At 42.5% G+C, this 20,973-nt stretch overlaps 1 protein-coding gene across 1 annotated transcript in view; it reads left to right on the forward strand.

The window, feature by feature from the left end:
• PTPRT (protein tyrosine phosphatase receptor type T) overlaps positions 1-20,973 on the forward strand; it is a gene marked incomplete at its 5' end in the record, with an annotated part of 380,430 nt that overhangs the window by 357,836 nt on the left and 1,621 nt on the right. The window contains 11 exons of the mRNA XM_082065426.1: positions 529-565; positions 1,932-2,029; positions 3,789-3,905; positions 5,266-5,420; positions 7,728-7,863; positions 8,878-9,027; positions 11,910-12,083; positions 15,362-15,493; positions 18,263-18,388; positions 19,754-19,917; positions 20,640-20,775. Of these exons, the coding sequence (XP_081921552.1) occupies positions 529-565; positions 1,932-2,029; positions 3,789-3,905; positions 5,266-5,420; positions 7,728-7,863; positions 8,878-9,027; positions 11,910-12,083; positions 15,362-15,493; positions 18,263-18,388; positions 19,754-19,917; positions 20,640-20,775 (1,425 nt within the window). The remainder of the gene's footprint in view (positions 1-528; positions 566-1,931; positions 2,030-3,788; positions 3,906-5,265; positions 5,421-7,727; positions 7,864-8,877; positions 9,028-11,909; positions 12,084-15,361; positions 15,494-18,262; positions 18,389-19,753; positions 19,918-20,639; positions 20,776-20,973) is intronic.

Below are 20,973 nucleotides of genomic sequence, written 5' to 3' on the forward strand. Positions count from 1 at the left end.
TTTGAGTGTTATAAAATAACCTTTGAAAAGCAGCTTCCCGCACACACACACAGAATGATCAAGTGAACATGCATATCTTGTATGCATCTCCTGAATCTTAGGAACATGACAACATTCAGCAGAGTTTCTTTACAGGATGAAAAATAGACCTGATAACGTTACAGAAGACTGATAGGCAGCATTTTCATACAGAGGCAAACGCACACCTTTCTTCTTTTTCAAACAAGGTGCAATTTTTGCCCATTAGTTTTCAGAGTTGCCCACAGGAGAGAGTGAAAACTGCCCCACTCCTGCTTTCTCTTTGGCATGATGAGATCTTGTTATTCAGCCTGAGTGAGATACCCCCACTTAAAATCTCCCAGCGCAACCTAGTTGCGGGTCTTCACTCATTCAATAACCAGTGTTAGTACGCTGGTAAGTGTGCAGCAGTTGTTGGTACCTGGAAGGTATAAAAAAAGATGCTGTTGTGCTTTGTCTGAACTCTCATCTCACAGACTGTCACGTATTTTGTTTTTATTTTTATTCCAGGGATACCACCGGCCTCGCCATTACATTGCGACTCAAGGCAAGTTCATTCTTGTATGTCTAAATATTTGTAAAACCTCTGCTGTTTTAAAGAGTTTTTTATAGGGTGACACCTTCTGTTTTGAGGAATGTCTGAAAACTTGGTCTAGGAGCACAAAAAGGAAGGAATAGGATGTTCCAAGATCTTTAAGGCACTCAAATGCAAAACCTCAGCTACAGGAATAAAAAGTGCTACAGACTTAGAGGTGGCAGTATGATCTATAATGTGTCCTTTGTGCATGAAGTATGAGATTAGAATTAAAAGGGGCTTTACAGAGGTTGGGTTTACCTTCTGGAGTGAAATTGCTTGGGGAGGGCAGTTTGAATAAGCCTCTGATTGATGGACTTTGGTAAGTGGGAACTAGTAGGAAATACACTTGAACACCACCTTCTGTAAGTTAGTTGATGAGTTTCCAGTGCCTTTTTGGGGAAAAAAAGAAAAAGAAATCAAAAACAAAAGAATTCAATGCTTAGGGCTGTCCACATTAGATGATGAACCTCCCTACTCCTGTTCTTTACAACATGTGCTCTTTTCCTGCATCACTGGCTAAACTCTTATGCCATGATCCCTTCTACCATCATTCATCCTCAGTGTTGTGCATTCCTTACCTGTAAACGTGATCTTCATAGAAATGGCCCTCTTCTTAAACTCTGCTTTATTTTTTCCTCACTGGCTTGTTCCTATTGAAAGAGTAAAAACCCATATTAGAATGAAACTAATGTCTGGGGATGTACAGGCATAGGGAGTGCAGCAAGGTAGAGAATGTGGAGGATGGAGTGTGGCCAGAGTGGGTGAAAAAAGGAGTACAAGGGGAGGATCTTGTTTACAGTGTAGAAGAGATGAAGGAAAACAAGGTCAGAGAAAGGCTCCAGTGTAATAAACCTCTTGTGAATACCGGCTGTTGAAACTTGATATTTTTCTCTCTGGGGAAATTCAGAAAAGGGCTAAATTCTGCCTGTTTCCTTCCTCCTTCATAATTAATAAAGTGCGAAATAGAGGAATTTTAGTACTGCATCAGGTACAAAATTCAATACAGCCTTAATTACAGATTGACTATAGGGTGCATCCCTGTCCCATCACTTACACATGATTAACTACTGGAACTATCTGCACTATTTACAATACAGATATCACCTCTCCAGGGTGCTAGAACCCTAAATACTTGCTGCAAGGAAGGATGAGGTGCCTGATCTCTCAGAGAGCTCAAGCCTGTTCTGTGTTTGTAAACCTGAATCACAGAAGGATGCTCCAAAAAGGAGAGCGGGATCCTGTGGGAACAGAGCAATGGCTGGGGAAGAGCGGAAAAGAGATGTTGGCATTTAACACGCTCTCTTAAGATGTCCTGTTGTCTTTTCTCCTGCCCCAGGGCCAATGCAAGAGACAGTGAAGGATTTCTGGAGAATGATTTGGCAAGAGAACTCTGCAAGTGTTGTCATGGTCACCAACCTGGTGGAAGTGGGCAGGGTAAGGGAACCACTTTCCCAGCATAGAAACCCAAACCAGCACGGGGTGTAACACGGTGCTGCTGCTCAGGCAAGCCCAGCAAGTGAAACGCCTTTTGATTCCTGTAGTAAGGGAATGTATTAAGCTACTCCGGGTTTTTTCTCTAAATTGCTAGATTTTGTAATACTTAACTGCTTCCCTTTCAGACTAAAAAGGATCTTGTTCCTGGTTTAAGTCTCAGCTTTAGCAGAGTTACACAAATTTATGCCGGCTGAGAAGCTGTCTCCTCTTTCAGAACAGGAAGAAAAATGTACTTCTGTAGTAATTATTCTTTATCTGTATTATTTGAATACTTCTCTACCCACAAAAATCCGGAGGGGTGAGAACATGCCACTGGTGTTCAGACTGTCAAAAGAGCTCTTTAAATGACAGTTCAAAGCGTAGGGTTTCCAGTCACTTCAGAAGATCACTATTCCATGGTGGTTCCAGGCTGTGCACAGCTGGATCCGGGACCACCCAGCATGAGGAGGCCATCGCTGGCCTCCTCAACACCCACAACTTCGGTCTCTTGCACTCGGGTGACCCAGGGGTCCCTGTGTCAGCACAAGGCAATCACCAAAGCCCACGGTGGGAGCAAACGTGAATAGCTCAAAAGGCAAAGGCTGGACTTTGGGGTGGCTTTACCAAGCATATTCTTCTCATTCCTAGTGGTCTTTGGTTTAGTGACATTCTCAGCTGGAAACTGGAGCTCTTTTTTTGTCCTGGTGTTTGTCACCTTTCTTTGCTCGGGTACTAAGGAAAAACTAAATCATATTTTGCTCGCAGCCATTAGTAATTCAGCTGCTTTGTATTTAATTTCCTTTAGATCTCATGGTTGAATGCCAGCTGGTTCTGTTCATTTATTGTTATTTATTCTATTTTGCCTTCTACTGACACTTTTGTTTGAAATAAAGGCCTCTGTGTTAAAAAAAAAAAAGGCAACAAACCTACATTAATCATATTTAATATTTATGAAACCCCTTCTGATTATGACTCGAACTGGAACATGAAACCTGCTTCACAGTAGCTAATTGCTTCAGCTTTAAGGTGCTGTTCCACTCTTTCATGATAGAGCATTTAATAACTTGATAGTCTTTGTTAGCCTAAATATCCCTTCTAAAGCTTCACAGCTCTGGCTTTAATTTCTACTATTAGTTTTGCACATGGTTTCTAGAAGTGGATAGGCTTTGAATATTTTTATGTGAGATTTCTTTCTTTAGCTGAGGCCTGTCACAGCTGGTAAAATGTCAAATTTGTCCCCACATCTGACAAGGAAAGCTTTAGAGTCAAACAAATTGAATGTATCAGCAAGTATCTCACAATCCCTACGAATTGAAATTCTTTGGCTAAACAGAGAGAGTTCAGAATTACTGTAGTGATAGCAAGGGCATATATTTTTCTCAAAGGGGATGGTGATAGTGACTGCCAGGTGTTCTGTAAACCTGAGATATGGTCAGTGTACGGGTGGAAATTTAAGGGAGACAATCCTAAAGAAGTATAGGTAAATGCATCCTTTTCGTTTGTATTCAAAACAGAGGAAACAGAAAAAAATCCTCCCTGAAGTTTCTATATATGGTAAAGGTTTTTTTATCTAATTTATACAGCTAATTTTGACAAGGTCTTTGCATCAGAAGAAAGCCCAGTTTGCATGGGCTTCAGCTCGAAAGTGGAGTAAAATGTAGGTCAGCTCTGACTCAACTTGAGCTGGTTCCTCTCAATATTTTCTTTCTTTCCCCCGCAGGTAAAGTGTGTTCGATACTGGCCAGATGACACAGAGGTCTATGGAGATATTAAAGTCACATTAATTGAAACAGAACCATTGGCGGAGTATGTCATACGCACATTTACTGTACAAAAGGTAAGGAGATCTTCAGTCAGCTGAAATTTTGATACGACATTTAATTTGCATTCAGAAATGAGAACTCTGGGAAACATGCGTAATGCTCTTGGAGATGGGAGCTGTTACTGTTTCGACAGGTTTCACTTCAGAAACCTAAATTTTTGATGAGATTCCAGTTTTGGACAGATGATTTTACATGAGCATCTTGATGTAGCCACAAAAGTAGAATCCACAGTGCATGAAGTTTAAATGCATCCAAAAGCCAGCAGATAGGTGAGGGTATGCCAGGAATAATAACTGTCATGTTTTACAGTGGCAAATTGCTGATGAAAAAAAGTATCAGTTAAACTAGGTGCCAGGTAGGGTCCCCTTTCAACAGAAATAAAATTGTAATAAAGGCAAGAATATAAACATTATCCCAAAACTGTCAGGATTTGGAAGATATTTGTTATGTGTAATTAGAAATTGGAAGTCTAGGTATCAGAGTATTCCATGTCTGTCCAAATTACTCTCCAAACACTCAGTAAGTGGTTTTTAAAGCTTTCAAAAAATTCCTGCTAAAGTAACTTCAGGCACACTGGGAATATTGTTCCAGTTTTCTAATACATCAGCTCCATATTTCATTAAATCACTGAAAAAACTTGGTAAAAATGCTAATGCCAAAATCTGACAGGCTAAAGGATGTGCTGCTGGACTGCATGTAAATTTTTTCCAGGATAAAATGTCACAGCTAAGTGACACTTCTGTGTTATCCTTTGCAGGGCATATACAAGTGGTGCCAATTTTCAGGTACCAATAGCTTGGTCTCACCAGAAATACTGACTTCTGCCCTTTTCACCATCAGTTGTAGTCTCAAACTGAGGTTTTTATGGCAGGAGGTGGCAGAAAATCTACCATTGCCTGGGGCATGCTCACCCTCTTGTTGTTCATTCCCCAGGCTGTTGCTTCAACACCTCAAAAAGGGTTTAAGAGTGACTTCTTGGTGGTTTAAGAGTGACTTCTTGGTGGTTTAAGAGTGACTTCTTGGTGGTTTAAGAGTGACTTCTTGGTGGTTTATGGCAGTAACACCAAAGGAGGCTGGAGAAGTGCAGCCATGGTGTGAAGTCACCCTGTAAAGTTGAGCTGGGTTTGAACTCAAAGGACTACGGGTTTGCATTGGGAGCTGGTGATCACCTTCATAGTCCTCAGCTGTGTGTTACCCACTTCATTTTTACATGGAGTTCAGCTTGAAATCTTTCAGAGTGAAAAGCAGGATAGGACACCTTCTTTCCTATAACCAGAGCTAAATGCTTGTTCTGCGTGAGGGAAGAGAGCAGGGATCAGAATGTGCCGATGGCCGCCTGATGGGAGAAAAATAGAGGCTGTGTTGTCTCCTCAGAAAGGCTACCATGAGATCCGAGAGATTCGGCAGTTCCACTTCACCAGCTGGCCCGACCACGGGGTTCCTTGCTACGCCACGGGCCTCCTGGGCTTCGTCCGGCAAGTGAAGTTCCTCAATCCCCCCGAAGCCGGACCCATCGTTGTGCACTGCAGGTAAATCAGCTCTTTGAGCCTTCCCTCCATCAGCTTTTTTCCTTTTCTTCTTCTTCTCTGGCAATAACCAACTACGTTTTGATTGTTTAAGAGTACAATTTGTGGGCCTCATGAGGAAACGAAGTGGAGTTGGGTTTTCTTTTCTGAAGTGGCTGTTCTACGGCTTAGCTGGCATGAATTGGAGATGATATAAGTAGGTCAGAAAGGGCCATTCGAATGTAGAAGACTCTCCGGTGGCCTATACTCTCTTAAATATTCATAGCAGAGTTGGGAAAATGGTAAATATCTGGGACAGCCATTCCAGTTGTTATCTACAACAAGCCCCATGTGGCAGAAGGAGCGTTGACTACAAAAAGACCAGGAATTTTAAAGAAACCTTGCTTTTCTGTACCCACATGAGGGCTCTTCTGCACGTTCTTCTTCCAACTGAGCTGGCACCCCCCTGTGCCAGGCACTGCATGAAAACGGGGCTCCTTATTTTAGTACTCTTAATAGTTATCAGGTTTCTCTATCAATTTGTAGAGGGATTGTGGTGGATCGGATTAGTAGGTTATATAATTTGTGGTGAGGGTGGTACACTGTGAATCAGGAAGAGATGACAAACCTCAAAGAACTCACTGTGTTAGTGAGTGTTGGACATAGGTAAGTGTCCTTTCCTCTGGTTTACAGTGATGGTTGCTTTTGTAACCCACCACAATTAGGTAAACTCTCATTATTATATTATTTCCAATGCAAAGAGACATTTCTACAAAAATATAGTTTGGGTTTGTAGCAACTACTTTTGCAGCTCATGCCACAGCCCAGTGCACGTGTTCTGTAAAGGAGAGGTGGCTGGAGAACAAGGCTGAAAAACAGAGCTGGCTCCCCAAAATCTCATCCCTGATCAACCTACAGGCAATTACCTCTAAGTGCTATGCTCTGTGATCAGGAAGAGAGAGAGAATACATCCCACAAACACTTTTAAAAGATAAATCAATTAAATCTTACCTTTTTAAAACAGTTTTAGGTGGTTTTGTTGCTGTTTTTTTGTTTTTCTTTTGTTTTTGTTGTTTCAGCAAGTGATGAACCAGTTGTATAATAAAATGCAGCTAAGCCCAAGGACCTGGCAGAAGAGAATTAGTTCAGAGCTCAGTGCTTGGATTTGGTACCTTGGTGCCATGACATGGGTCTGGCCCTGGAAGGAGTCTGAACCTGATTCATTGTCACTAAGAAAGCAAGGAGAAATTTTTCATCCTTCACATTTTAATGAATAAATGCCATTTCCTCTCTGTTATTTATCTACTTTTGAATTTTAATGACTTGCTTTAAGTGGTAATTACCAAATTCTCCCTACCGATGCCTGGCTGGATAATATCACAGTTCGATATTTATGAAGTGCCAGGATCCTCTAAATATAGAAATGTTATAACTATTTGTTAAAATTCTGAAAAGCTGAGAGATAAAAGGAGAGGAAATGCCACTTATTCATTAGAATTCTGCAAATGAAAAATATCTTCTCTCTATTCAGCACTTGATTAATCTGGTCCATTAATTTATGGTCATTCATATCTCCTCGCTTTCGGCTCTGCCGGAGTTTTCGTGCAACTCGAGTTTCCCTGATTTGAGCTGAGTTTTCCTTCTTCCTTCGGAATAATGTGAAAAGATATTCTCCTCCCTCTATCCTTCACACCTAAACAGCTTGGATGATTTCCCAGAAGGGAAGGAGGGCTCAGTGACAACACAGTTTTGCAGGAGATGGCCCAATTCTCGCAAGCAGCGGGGGGCTCTAAACTGAAGGTTTTGAGTAGCCTCAAGGTCCTTTCTCTATAATTTTACAACCCACAACTTGAAATCACCATCCTCAGGACCCAAACTCCTCTGGATTAAAAGGGGAAAAGAAATGGTTGAGGTGGAAGATGGAGCCTCTTTCATCATTAAATGTGCACATGCTTTTTAAAATCTCTGGAGTTGTGTCTGCAACCTGGAGGCTGCTCTCCCACATCTTCTGGGATGAAGGGTGTGCGGGTGCATCGACCTGTAAAACCGTGATGATTCTTTTCATAACTCTTTGTTGATGTTCAAGAACACACAGCTTTTTCCCCCCTGCTACCTGGGTCTGTTTCCCTTTCAAGAAATATTATTTCACCTCGTTCTCTTAAATCCCAAGCTAATTGAGCTACACACAAAAATCAGCCCAGCAGGGAGAGGGGAACAGCCTCTAGGACAAGACAGCTGTGTCTGTGATGCAGTCATTTTCTCCTCCATAGAGCTCTGCATCTCCACGCTCCCTTGATCATGCAGACCCTCATGGATTTTTTTTCCTTCTAGTGCTGGGGCCGGGAGAACAGGGTGTTTTATTGCCATCGACATCATGCTTGACATGGCAGAGAACGAAGGTGTGGTGGATATATTTAACTGTGTGCGAGAGCTGCGATCCCAGAGGGTCAATTTGGTGCAGACAGAGGTAGGTGCCAGCGGGTCTCCTCTTACGATGCGCCGCGCTCCTGTCAGCTCCTCCGCTCAACACGAGCCCAGTAATTCATTAAGTCAACACTTGCTTCCTCTGTGATCTGATTATACAGAACTTTCCGTGGCTAAACACGACCAGATGTGCACCGAATCACATTCGCTGGCAGCTACTCACGGCGTCCAAGACAGGAGGGCAAACCTTGAAGTTTAGGTCTTAGCATTGCTGATTAATTTTATTCTCACAGTAAGGAAAAAAAAAAAAAAAAGAAAAAAGAAGAAAACAGCTCCTGAATCTTCTCATGATTCATTCATAAGTATACTGCAGACTTGAATAGTATGTAGTTTATATCACCTGCAAGCTAAACGAAACATCCCTGATGGAGGCTTTGGGTGCTGATTAAGCAAGCTGCTCCATCACGGTGCATCTAGAGGCTGCACAAACCTCTGTGGAGCTGTTCTCCTGAGGCACAAGCTCTGTGTATGTGCTTCAATGCTTTCCCAGGAACAGGACAATAGCTTGGAACAGAGAAAGACTTTTAACATTTTGGGGCTTCTCATATTTAGTTCAGGGAAAGAACTTAACCCAGAATCCTGAGAGTCCAGGGGTTTTGAAGAGACAGATGGAGCAGAACTGTAAAGTTGTTTCTCTGGCTGGTGTTACCACGAGTGCAAAGCACAATCCATTCCTGACCATTGCCTTGTGATTTGGAACAGGAAAGTTTTACACCGTGATTTCCCTCCCAGCCCACCCCCATTTTGTCCCCGCATTCCTGAGAGTGGTGGCTTCTCATTTGACTTGTAAATTGGGAAGGAAAACACGAGACCTCACATTCAATGATGGATGAAATATGTTCACAAAGCTGTCACACAGCACACTGTGTAATTTGTCTCCACATGAAACAGAGCCAAATATGCATATCAGGCATGATTTAAAAAAAAAAAAAAAAAAAGATATTTCATGGTCTGTATCGAAAATATGATTTCAATATCTTATCCCTTCCTTGTGCAGGAGCAGTATGTATTTGTCCATGATGCCATTTTGGAGGCCTGTCTCTGTGGCAACACAGCCATTCCAGTTTGTGAATTCAGATCCATCTATTACAACATCAGCAGACTAGATCCACAGACCAACTCCAGCCAGATAAAAGATGAGTTTCAGGTAATTTCGCATGTCTCAGTCATTGCAGTTGGTGTATTGAAGGTGCTTAATCGATTACTGTGTGTTATTTCACAATTCCCAGCAGAGCAGAGAAGGGGGACACTTAGCCAAGGTCTGAATTCAGTTGGTTTTTGTTGTTTTATTACTGTATTAGGCAGAGATATGTTTCTGAGCGTGGACTTTTCAGCCTTTAGCAAGGAAAAAAATTCCCCATCACTTCAGCAGAGCAAGGGTACTCATTTTCACACATAATATTGTACTTCTCATTTTAACAAATAAGCTGTTGTTCATTTTCTTCTGTAATTTGTTCAGAAACGTTTATGCCGCGAGGTCCCTTATTATCTGTTCTTGTGGCTCGTATGCTGCTTCTGAGTCTTGACAATCAGCTTGTCGACGTCCTTCTGCACAAAGGAGAAAGTGAGCTCAGTGAGCATCACTTTCCTTATTACTAATTTTCATTTAACTGAATCTCAGTTCACTGTAGATGTTTTACCCGGTGACGAGAACTGGAATGACATATGGTAAAACTCACAAATGCTGGTGTAATGTGATTTGCCTGGGGCAAGCAACAAAATGGGGCTCTTTCTACCTTTTTGCTGTCGCCGTTGCTTATCCCACCCCAATTAATGGGCTTGGGACAAAGGAGCAGTTTTAATTTGCGCGCAGTAATGAACACACCCTGCAGAACACTGAACTAAGTTTTCTAGTCTTATTCCCCACGTATCTTTAGGATTTTCAGCCAACACTGATGTATGGAAAACAATACTGCGGGAAATTTGGAGCTAGGTGAATTTGACAGAAAAGAGAGACCTCTGCTCGGTTTTAAGAGGCAATTCTTAGCAGTAACAAGGTGGAGATTACTTTAATTGTAGAAAATGCCCAGCCCCTTTCCCAGCCAAGTATCTTTTCCAGCAAGAGAACGTCTTTTGGGAGCCCCAGTCTTAGCCAGATGCCTCTTTTCCTCCCTCTGTATGCAAAGGGAGAATGTGTGTTTTTTATCTGAAACCTTGCAGGGAATCATCAGGGTTGGTACAGTGAGATAAAGAACGTGGCTCCCAACCGATGACAGTTCAATTAAAAAAAAGATGTGGTTTTATCAAGTGATATCAGATCTGTTAAAGTGTTTCTGGTTCTGGATGCTTGGTGTGAAGGAGCCAAACCCTAATTTCATCAAATGCTGTTCTACTATTAAAATAAAAAGCTGCTGCTTGCTGGACTTATTTTGTCACGACATGAGGCAAGATTTGTCGCCTGTGTGCTTGTTCTTTTGAGCTGGCAGGGGCCAGCTCTTTTGAGCTCCATCGTACTTTGCATAAGAGATTCACTCTCTGTCTAGTTGTAGAATTTATTTTTACAGGATTTTGGCTCAGAGCATTCTGTATCCTTAATAGTCTGGATTTAATACAAGAAATTGTATCTTTTGCTACCATCTTTATGAACCAGTAACTCCAGATCTGTTGGTGCAGTTTGTATTGTTTGGGTCCCACTGGTCCTCAGGTAAGGATGGATGGATTTCTCATGCACTACGCGTTGTCTGAACATGCAATAGCTTGTTCTGGAGAGTTTTTCTAATCTGAATAAGTAAAAAAACCACACAAACAACAACAAAACAAAAAACAAGGGAGAGAGGGGAAGAGTGTAAAATAAACAAGAATAAATAACTAACAAGTCAGCTGCCTAATTATCTGCACTCTCAGAGATACGAGATTTCATGTTGCTTTCTCAGCCAGTTTACCTGCATTCCATCTCTAGACAAAGAGACTTTGATGTGGAACCTACACAATTTAGAGCAACCAGATTATTTCACATTTTATACTTGGACACACTGCTTTATCTTGGATTGTTTCACCCTTTTTTTTCTCCATTTATAACCCCTCTGTGGCAGAAGTCAAACCCTTTGTAAGAATTTTTGGCCACTGAATGTTTTCTGTTTCTCTGATGGCTGCAAAAGAATTCACTATATGACTGCATGACATGAGTGAAAGTAGAACAACATCAGTTAGCCACTGATCTACCATGACTGAAGTGACAGTGCTAAGATGTGTTCGCTTTGATTTGCTGTTTTTGATCCCTGCTGACCAACCTGGGCTGGTTTGTCAGGAGGCCTCTGCAATGGATAACACAAAATTAGATCTAAAGAAACATAGTCTGTCAAGCTATGGGAAAGACAGATAATGGTAAAAGACTGACAGCAAGACCCCAGGGATAAGGTATGGCTGTGTAAGAGGAGCATCCTATGTGTCACTCCAAAAGGAAAGTAGAAATCTAAATAGTAAATGAAACAAATAGACTTAATTTTTTAAAAAAAGAAAACAAAATCTCTGAGGTTTTTATATGCATTGTTAAGGTAGATCAATAGTTTGACTGAAGAATTACAAGAGGATTTGAACCCTGTCTGACCAACAGGGTGAGCCAGGTCAATACTCAGTGTACTTCTGCAAAGGAGCCGTTTGAAAAGGGAGAAGGATGTGTGTTGCTCCCTAGGGAGGGGAGAAACACGAGGAGGCTTCACTCCATGACCAGGTCAAAGCCGCAACTTGTACTTGTGACAGATATTTCCAAGCTCTAGGAAAGAACAGAAATGTTATCTAACTGCTGTGGGGGTTTAGAGCTGGAAATTATTGCTAAGTGTGTAGTGCCCTCAGTTTATGCTACAGTTTTCATAAGAGCGCCTCAGGACGATGTGCAAAATGCAATATAATATAACAGCAACAAGTTCCTCAGTGCTCCTTCTTTTTCATTCTCTGGGATATCAAAGATCTACTAGTCTAAATATCTTTAAAATAAACTTATTGTGCGGATGGCATCCTTTTTAGAAGTAACTTCAAAGACACTCAACCTGCTTCTGTCTTTCTTTGCCGCCTTCTCTCCCTCCTTCGCAGACTCTCAATATTGTGACGCCGCGTGTTCGGCCGGAAGATTGCAGCATCGGCCTTTTGCCCAGGAACCACGACAAGAACCGCTGCATGGATGTGCTGCCCCTGGACCGGTGCCTGCCTTTCCTCATCTCTGTGGATGGTGAATCAAGTAACTACATCAATGCTGCACTCATGGATGTAAGCAACACTGCTCTGTCCCCATTCACAGAATCACAGAGTGGTTGGGGTTGGAAGGGACCTCTGGAGATGATCCAGTCCAGCCCACCTGCTAAAGCAGGTGCCTCCAGAGTAGATTGGGCAGGAATGTGTCCAGGCGGGTTTGAGTGTCTCCAGGGAAGGAGACTCCACAACCTCCCAGGGCAGCCTGGTCCAGGCTCTGGCACCTCAAAGTAAAAAAGGTTCTCCTCATGTTCAGATGGAACCTCCTGTGTTTCAGTCTGTGCCCATTGCACCTCACTCTGTCACTGAACAGAGTCTGGTCCATCCTTTTCACACCCACCCTGAGATATTGATAAACATTGATGAGATCCCCTCTCAATTTCTCTTCTCCAGCTGAACAGCCCCAGCTCTCTCAGTCTCTCCTCATCAGAAAGATGCTCCAGACCCCGCATCATTTTCATAGCCCACCGCTGGACTCCCTCCAGTAATTCCTTGTCCTTCTTAAACTGTGGAGCCCAACTCATCCTAGTCTGCATCAAGTTTATTAATTCTCAGGATACTTTTCTGGGAGAAAAGCACCCAAAGCAAAAAACCTTTTTTTTTTACCTGCAGTTTGTGGTGCTGACATCTCCAAACTAGGCAAAGGGAGAGAGAAATGTGTCACCTAGGCTATGATTATCACAATACTATTGTAGTTCTACCTTGGAAAATTTTTGACAAAGAAGTTCACAAGCGTGTAGTGAGAGGTTGTATCGTAGAAAGGCAGATGGACAAAGAAGTGGTGGGACAACTCTTCCCATATGTTGGTTATCACATAATTTGGAAAAGGAATGTTTGCCAGGAGCTGCCAGGTCATCTCTTTGAAAAGAATAGTTTGCAGTGTGGAGCGAGAGATTTATCTGAGCTTATGCATTTAAGAATATGGGAGTACAGGGATCAGATGTGCAAAATACTTCAAGGCTGAAGGACATGAGTTAAGCTGACGTGAATCTGTCTGAGGGCGGTTTCCCTTGCTTTGTTTATCGGCTAGAACCCCAGAGCACGGGTCATTTGGATAGGGTGAATTATGTTGACGTTTTCTTTTTGCTGTGGTGCTTAACTGCCTTTGGACAGAAATGTCTTTAAAGCCACTAATTACTGCAGTTGGATTTGTGTAAATATGATAGCGGGTGAAATGTCGTCATTTTTTTCCCTATCAGTGTTGGGGTTGATCTTTTTAAATTTTGTCTGTTCTTTCGGTCTTTGGGGAGCAGTGATACTACTGCATTTGAGAGGTTAAGCCATATGGTTGTGGAATTAATTTTGGATTCTTTTCAGAAAGATTGTGATGTTGTCATTGCAAATATGCCTAAGGACTTTTTTTTTTTTTTAATCTTTAAAGTGTGTTTTGTGCTTTGATAAATCTGCAGAAGCACAGTCTATTTTACTCTGGTTTCTTAGAGACTTGGGAATGTGTTTACACATTTCAACCCTCATTATCTGAAATTACTTTTCTAATACTTGTATCCCTCCCCACAAAATTCCTGGTAATCGAAATTTCTGTGCAGAGGAATTTTTCACCCATGTCTTCTGTCCCTTTCCAGTAAACAGACCTTAGGACCTTTCCTATGAGCATCATTCAAAAGCCATGTTTGCATCTGAAAAATGGTTTGTTAAGAAGAAAGGAGAAATGCTGTCCCTCACCCTCTCCTAAAGCAACTGAACATATTCCTTAAGCAGAGGGACTTGAGCCACACGTCTGAGTCAAGCCATACAGAAGCTATGATTGGTTTAGATTTAATGTATGGGGCTCAGAGAAAGACATGAGTCCACGTTGTGTCCCTGTCATCGTCATTCCCCCAGGACCCTACACATGTTCTCTTACACAAGTAATTAGCATCTCTGGGTCACCTTGCTTTTCAAATAGGACAGTGAGACTGGTTCCTCACATGTAGCAAAGCAAACAGGTGGGGTGTATTTCTCTTAATGGCAAACCCACACGTATATCTTACCTTCAGCCAACAATTTAGCCAATTATGCAATTGGTGCAAAATGAAAAAACATAGCAGCAACTGTATGATGTTCTTAATTCTAATTAAGAGATAAGATTCACTATTTTATTTACCACGCTGGTGCCAACATTGTTCTGGTACAACACAGCTTTTCACCCATACTGGTGCTCCTGGGTTTGAAACACAAGAGTAAGGAGAAAGAGAAAAATACATTCCACGCTGTTAACTTCTCAAGAAGCCCTTTCATTTTCCTTCCCTCTCCTTCACGTCCCGTCACCCTCCTCGCGTATGCACGCTCAGAATCACGGCCCAGCCGCCCCGTGAGCTGGGGCAGAGTGTGCACAGCACCATGTCCCCAGCGTGGGCTGCTCGGCTCTTCCACCCACAGCTCACTCATAGCGAGGAGAAAATGCAAACCCCTGCAATGGCCATCTGAATACTTTGGGGCTTCGTTTATTTCTTTAAATACAAAAATCTGTTTGTTTTTTGTTCGTTTTGGTTTGATTTTTTTTGCTTATTTATTTATTTTTAAACTCATAAATATTGTGCCTTTTGATTCAAGTCTGCTTCCCAGATGTACAGCAGAAAGGACTGTGCAGCTTGTAGGCTCATCTAAGCACTGCCTGCTGCGGCTGGAAACCGATCAAATGTTGAGCTTCGTCCCCTTTCATCTCGCAAACATTCATTAACACAGCCCCGCAGAGGTCAGGAGCACAGTTCCTCCCCTTCGTGCTTATGGAGATTGAGGTCAGAGGGATTTTTTGAGACGAAAAAATAGCATCAGAAATTAAATACCAATGTCGCAGGCTCTGGATATTGCCCCACAAGCTCTTAAAGGATGGCTGGGACCCAAATGTGCCACCTCTGCAGCGCCACCTCACCAGGGAGCAATAGCACGGGGGGCTAATCCCTTCTGTGGTTCCTACCATTCATTGCAGCTAAAAGGGCAGCATTTGCTTCCAGCTGTTTTCTTTTCAATTATTAATATTACTGATAGTAACAGTAGTAGTAATAGTAGAATTAGTATTATTTGCAGAGTCTCAAAATATAAATAATTGATTTTGGTAATCTCTGCTCTTGTGACACTTCTTTAATGAAATGTCTTCATTGGGAGCAAAAGAATCCCATTATGAGACATTCATTCATTGCAGAATGATAACAAGGAGAAGGATATGTGATTTGTATAATCTGGTTAAATGGCTGAGATTGCCTGGCCATAGCCTCCTGGGTATAATATTCGTCTGAATAAAAGTTGATTGAATTTTTTTCTTTTTTTTTTTTTAACTAATCTTATTCTTTTGTTAGAGCCACAAGCAACCTGCTGCCTTTATTGTAACCCAACACCCTTTGCCCAACACCATAGCAGACTTTTGGAGGCTGGTATTTGATTATAACTGCTCCTCTGTGGTGATGCTGAATGAGATGGATGCAGCACAGGTGAGTGATTTTTCATCGTTTCTGTCATGTAACTTTCTTACCAATTCAGATGGTTTTAAGAGCGTTTCTGCTGCCCTTTTCCTGTGCCCTCCCTCCCAAACCCAATAGATAAGTGAAAACAAACTGAAAAGTAGTAGGGAATGTTTTGGGGTACAATGAAAAATAAGTCCACGTGCTTGAGTTCTTCTAAGGTAGGTAATTCTTACTCCAGCCAACAGGGATGTCTAAAGATGATGTGTTTTTGGGCCTAAATCTTCCTCCCAAACCCACTTTCTTCTCCAGTGCAATTCCGTGGTACTGAGATGTGTGATTTGCACAGTTTCTGGGGGACCACATGGTGCTGTGTATTTTCTTTTTCTTTCTAGTGTCATGTGCAGGTTGGATTCTTGGATACTAAGCACACCATTATTTTCAGGAGTTGAGCTTGCCGGAGGAGGAGCCGCTGCAGTTCCTCCTGTACAAGCATTTCCAGCCACCTTGCTGCTGAGTGGCAGAAGATAACAGCTTTCAAAAAGGCATAATCATGCAATTTGTGTGAATAGTACATTTGGCATGGCTAATTCACCCATTACAGCACTTGTTAAACAAGAGAGAGAACCCTCAAGTACCGAGTTGGTACTTCACGGATTAATTTGCCATTTGTCTCTTCTCTGTCTTCAAAATCTCCCCGCACTTGAAGGCAGCCAGATTATTGGTCTCTGGTTTTGAAGGTAATGGAGAAGGCGATCACCTCCTTGGGTGAGAGGTCTCCCTTTGGGGTGAACGTGATGGGATTTCATTTCCAGCCGCAGTCAGAGCTTTACTCAGAGGTGGCATCTCTTGGTGACCCCCAGAGTCCCACCATGGTGTGAGGAAATGGAGGTTCTGTGCATTTGCCTCCTCCTGTTTGACTCACCCTGCCTGATTCTGCATCTTGGCATGGAATCCAAAGGCAAATTTCCTATTTTCCTTTTTTTCTGACACTTTAAAGAATACCACAGCTTTTTCTGGCAATGACATACCTTCTTACGCTTCGTTCTTAGAAAACACAAGCCTGTGAGCCTCAGCCAGTGTTATTCTTGTGTCTCTTTCTGCACAAGGCTTTACCTGCTTTGTGTTTTTTTGTTTTTCCCTAGCAAAATTCTGCTTTTATGAGGCAGTCTGTATGCACAAAGAAAGATCTGGCAATACCTGAAGTCACTTTGTCAGTTTTTCTAGCTCAACCAATGCCAAACCCACCCAGGCAGCACTGGGAGTTAAGGATGGTTCTGAAGTTTGTATCTTTCAAGGCAAGGTGTGACAGTTCGATCTCAGCTGTGACAGAGAGGTTTTGGAAGAGGGAGCTTAACGATGTTGTGCTTGCGCTGCCATTGTGTGACAATGCTGTAATTATCTGGCTGTTCATCCTTGCCTAATCCAAACGCTGTACCCAAAGCACTGTGAAACTGTTAGTGTGCAGTTCCCTGCATATTGTGTGCCTGAGCAAGGTGGGGATGCTCATCTCCATGAGCAGAACGCATATATAAAAATTGCTTTATAGAAGAGCTGTGCCTGAACTGCAGAAAGCAGATTTTTACATTAAGGAAAGGTTTAATCTTCTTTCTCTTTCCACTGCACCTTGAGGTTGTTTCCAAAAGCACCTGCTCGGCTCACATCTCCTCGTCTGTCGGGCAGATGCTTTGAGAGGAGATCTGTGGGCTGCTTGAAAGTCTGAATGAAGAGTAAAGACCAGCTTCAGAGGAGGATGTGCTGATGTGGGCTTGCCTGGCTTGCCTAATCTTGAAAAACTAACAAGGGCAAAGATGCATAAGATTGCATGAATATCCCACTCCATTTCAATCCCGTATGATCAAAGGAATAACAGGAATACAGAATTAATGCAGCGGAATGCACACACTTGATGTTATTACTAGCCATGATTGAACTTGAAAAGCTTGAGATCAAGTTCAAATGAGCATCTGGGGGTTTCAAAACTTCTGAAAAAATTACACTTGAAAATAGGAAGAAAGAAAAAAAAAAAACACAGAAAGGAATACAGTCTCAGCAGAAACTGCTAATGAGATCTCATGCAAAATATTTTCTCGCCATGATCTATTTCCAGATGGATTTGAAATAACTTCGATTGTAATCTGTGTGGATAGGATTTTATTTTTGTACTTTCAATTCAGTAATATCAGCATAAGGAAAAACACTTCCAACCTGCCTCTCAAACTTCAGAGATGCAGTTGTAGTTCACCCTGGAACTGGAGTTGCTCTTGTTGCTCTCGGAGCAAACTCATTCTCCCTCCCCTGCTCGCTGGTATTCAGAAAGCTACAAAGTTTGTCTTAAAGAACAAAGAAGTTCCACTTTGCTTGAATTAAGATTGATTTTCTTGCTGCGTGTCCTGTTCCCTCATTAACACCAAACCTCTGTGGTTCCTATTAATTTTACCTACAGACGCTAGTCTTTTAGTGTTCATTTTAAATCTATACCACTACAGAAGCTTCATTTGTCAGCCACCTTTTCTGCACCTTTAGACCCCAGAATTCAATCAGTTATAAATTGTGTTCATTAAAAAAAAAAAAAGAGCTTCTGAAATATATATATTTTTTTTTCCTCCCATTCATCACGTTAATGATATAAAAAAAACTTCTACTGAGCTAGAAGGAGGTCTTCTTTGAGCAAATACACATAATATGAGATTGGTTATGGATTTTGAGCTGGTTATAAATTCAAAAGGCAAGAAGACCGAACATGCTTTTCCATGTTAACACTGAAGGTGGTTTCTGCTTCCTTGGTGTTTTCTCCAGCTCTGCATGCAGTACTGGCCAGAGAAGACGTCCTGTTGTTACGGCCCAATTCAAGTGGAGTTTGTTTCAGCAGACATCGATGAGGATATCATCAACCGGATATTCCGGATCTGCAACATGGCCAGGGTAAGATCAGGGAAAGACCAGGTTCCCTGTTTGTTCTCAAAGATACATTTTGGTATAAGGAAGAGGCAAAACCAAGACTTCTGAGTTAGAGATGCTGAATCTCTCACCTGGGAGCAGAATTCCCATGCAGAATTTAGTAGCTGCTTCCTTTAATTAACATTTAATTGCGTCAGTCTGTATTGGTAAAAGACTCTTGGCTGGAAGTAGGTGATACGAGCCGAAAACCTGTATTTAAATGGAATACGTTTTTATATGTATATTTGAGAACAACTTAGTAGCCAATACAAAACTATCAGTATTGTAGGAACTAAACGGGGATGGTGGCAGCAGCTCTGTCGGCTACTGTGCGGTGTCTCTGAGACAGATGTAACATCTACTGGCTAGACTGGGATTCCCAATTGCCACTGTTTTTCCTATAAATAAGCAACTGCCAATTGTGTAAGCAACTCTGTATGTATTCCTTGGCCTCAGGACAGCTGAAATATTAGAAAAAAAGTTGGTCTGCAGACTGGACCCTGGCAATGCAACTTCAGGGCTGAGAGAAGGGGTTTCAGTAGAGAATTTTTCCCTCATTAGTTGTTTCCAAGATTGATTATATCTCCTTTTTTGTTCCTTTTTCATTTTTTTTCTAATCAGAAATGGAAACAGGCTCCACAAATTATGTTTCTATGCTGTTTAACACATCAGTCTCTGATTTTGTGGTCAGAGCTTGCGCAGTAATTCAGCTGTGGCATTGCAGAGTCAACTTTGTGGTCCAACTACACAAATTAATAAATCAGATACTCACCTTACATCTGCCTCTGAACCAGGAACGGCCTTGAAGTCGTACAACTGGTATCACTAAGACTCTGTGACTCTCAGGATGAAGCTGGTTCATAAATGCGTATCTGGCAGGGTGGGTTCTGTGAACTCGCAGCTCTCTGCGCCCATCTGTGTTCAACACCAAAGGCTGCTGCTAGAATCTTTAGGAGGAACCTTTCCTGCCACAGTCCCCAGACATTTTTGTTTGAGATTCTTCTTTGCCTTTAGTTCTTATGGCACAGCCAATCTCCAATAGTGCAGACAACCAGGAAAGACACGTTTGATCTATTCATACAGTTTGATGAGGCTGTACTGGAAACAAAACAATGGATCCTATGGACCTAGATCCTGCCTGGCTCTGTAATATCTGAGGTCATCATTTTTATCCAGGTTACCCAAAAATTCCTTGTTTCCCCACTGTCTCAGGTGTCCAGAGTAGAGGATGTGAGCATCGATATCAGACGCAAAGAGAGGATGCTGTGTAACCAGTACCCTCTACTTTGCCCTATCTCTCTGCTTCCTGCTCCGTTCCACTTAGCACCCTGAGAATGCTCTCTGTTTTAGCCTCAGGATGGGTACCGCATAGTTCAGCACCTGCAGTACATTGGCTGGCCAGCGTACAGGGACACCCCTCCTTCCAAACGCTCCCTCCTGAAGGTGGTCAGAAGGTTGGAGAAGTGGCAGGAGCAGTACGATGGGAGAGACGGACGGACTGTTGTCCACTGCCTGTAAGTAGCACTGGAAAATGCCTGTAACCTCACAAAATGCTGTCTGAAGAGCAACTGATTATCGATCTGGAAATCTAGTAGTTTGCCAGGCTTCAGCTGGGGAAAATGAAGTCAAATTACATTTGTGATATACCTCAAACTGAATATTATGCTACATTATGGAATGCTGGCCCAGAGATTTTACTGATTGTGGTGAGGAGTAGCTGGAAAAGCTCTGCTGCTTTCTGTGGTGTGGGCAGGTCTCATGACTGGAGCTCAGACACAACCGAAGCAGCTCTGCCATGTGTCCAGCCCTGACCCAGAGCTGCTGCAAACCCCTGTCCACCACTGCTGGGGATCGGCTTAGCCCTTCCATCCCCACCTCCTGCCCTGCAGATCTCCACTTTCGCAAACCCTTGGACATCCTTAAGCACTCTGTACATTACAGTAAAAATTTCTTCCCAGGAAAAGTTGTCAAGCATTGGAACAGCCTGCCCAGGGCAGTGGTGGAGTCACCATCCCTGGAGGGATTTAAAAGATGCAGAGGTGAGGCTCTTAGGGACGTGGCTTAGTGCCAGTGTTGGGTTAACGGTTGGAGTGGTGACCTTGAGGGTCTTTACCAACCAAAATGATTCTATGACCTTCCTTAGTATATGAGGTTGATGAGGTGCTGTGTAAGCAGTGCTGTGTGTTCCCTCAGCCTTACCTGCCTCCATCTCTTGCCTCTTTTCTTCCACACCCAGGAACGGTGGGGGACGCAGCGGCACCTTCTGTGCCATCTGCAGCGTGTGTGAAATGATTCAACAGCAAAATATCATTGATGTGTTCCACATCGTGAAAACGTTACGGAATAACAAATCCAACATGGTGGAGTCACTGGTAAGTACTTTTTCCTGCGCTGCACCCACCCAGCTTTCACAGGGAGACACTTTAGGATAGGGTAAAAAGATTTCATGGCTTAGCCCGGTATGAATCAAAATGAATCATCACATGAAGCTATCATTATTAAAATCAGTCTCATTTTAGTATATGTAATGAATCCTCTGGTCCCAGTGCTTCTCTCCTCGAGCAGAGGGG

Source organism: Streptopelia decaocto (genome assembly GCF_964273445.1).
Source record: "Streptopelia decaocto genome assembly, chromosome: 14".
NCBI lineage: Eukaryota > Metazoa > Chordata > Aves > Columbiformes > Columbidae > Streptopelia > Streptopelia decaocto.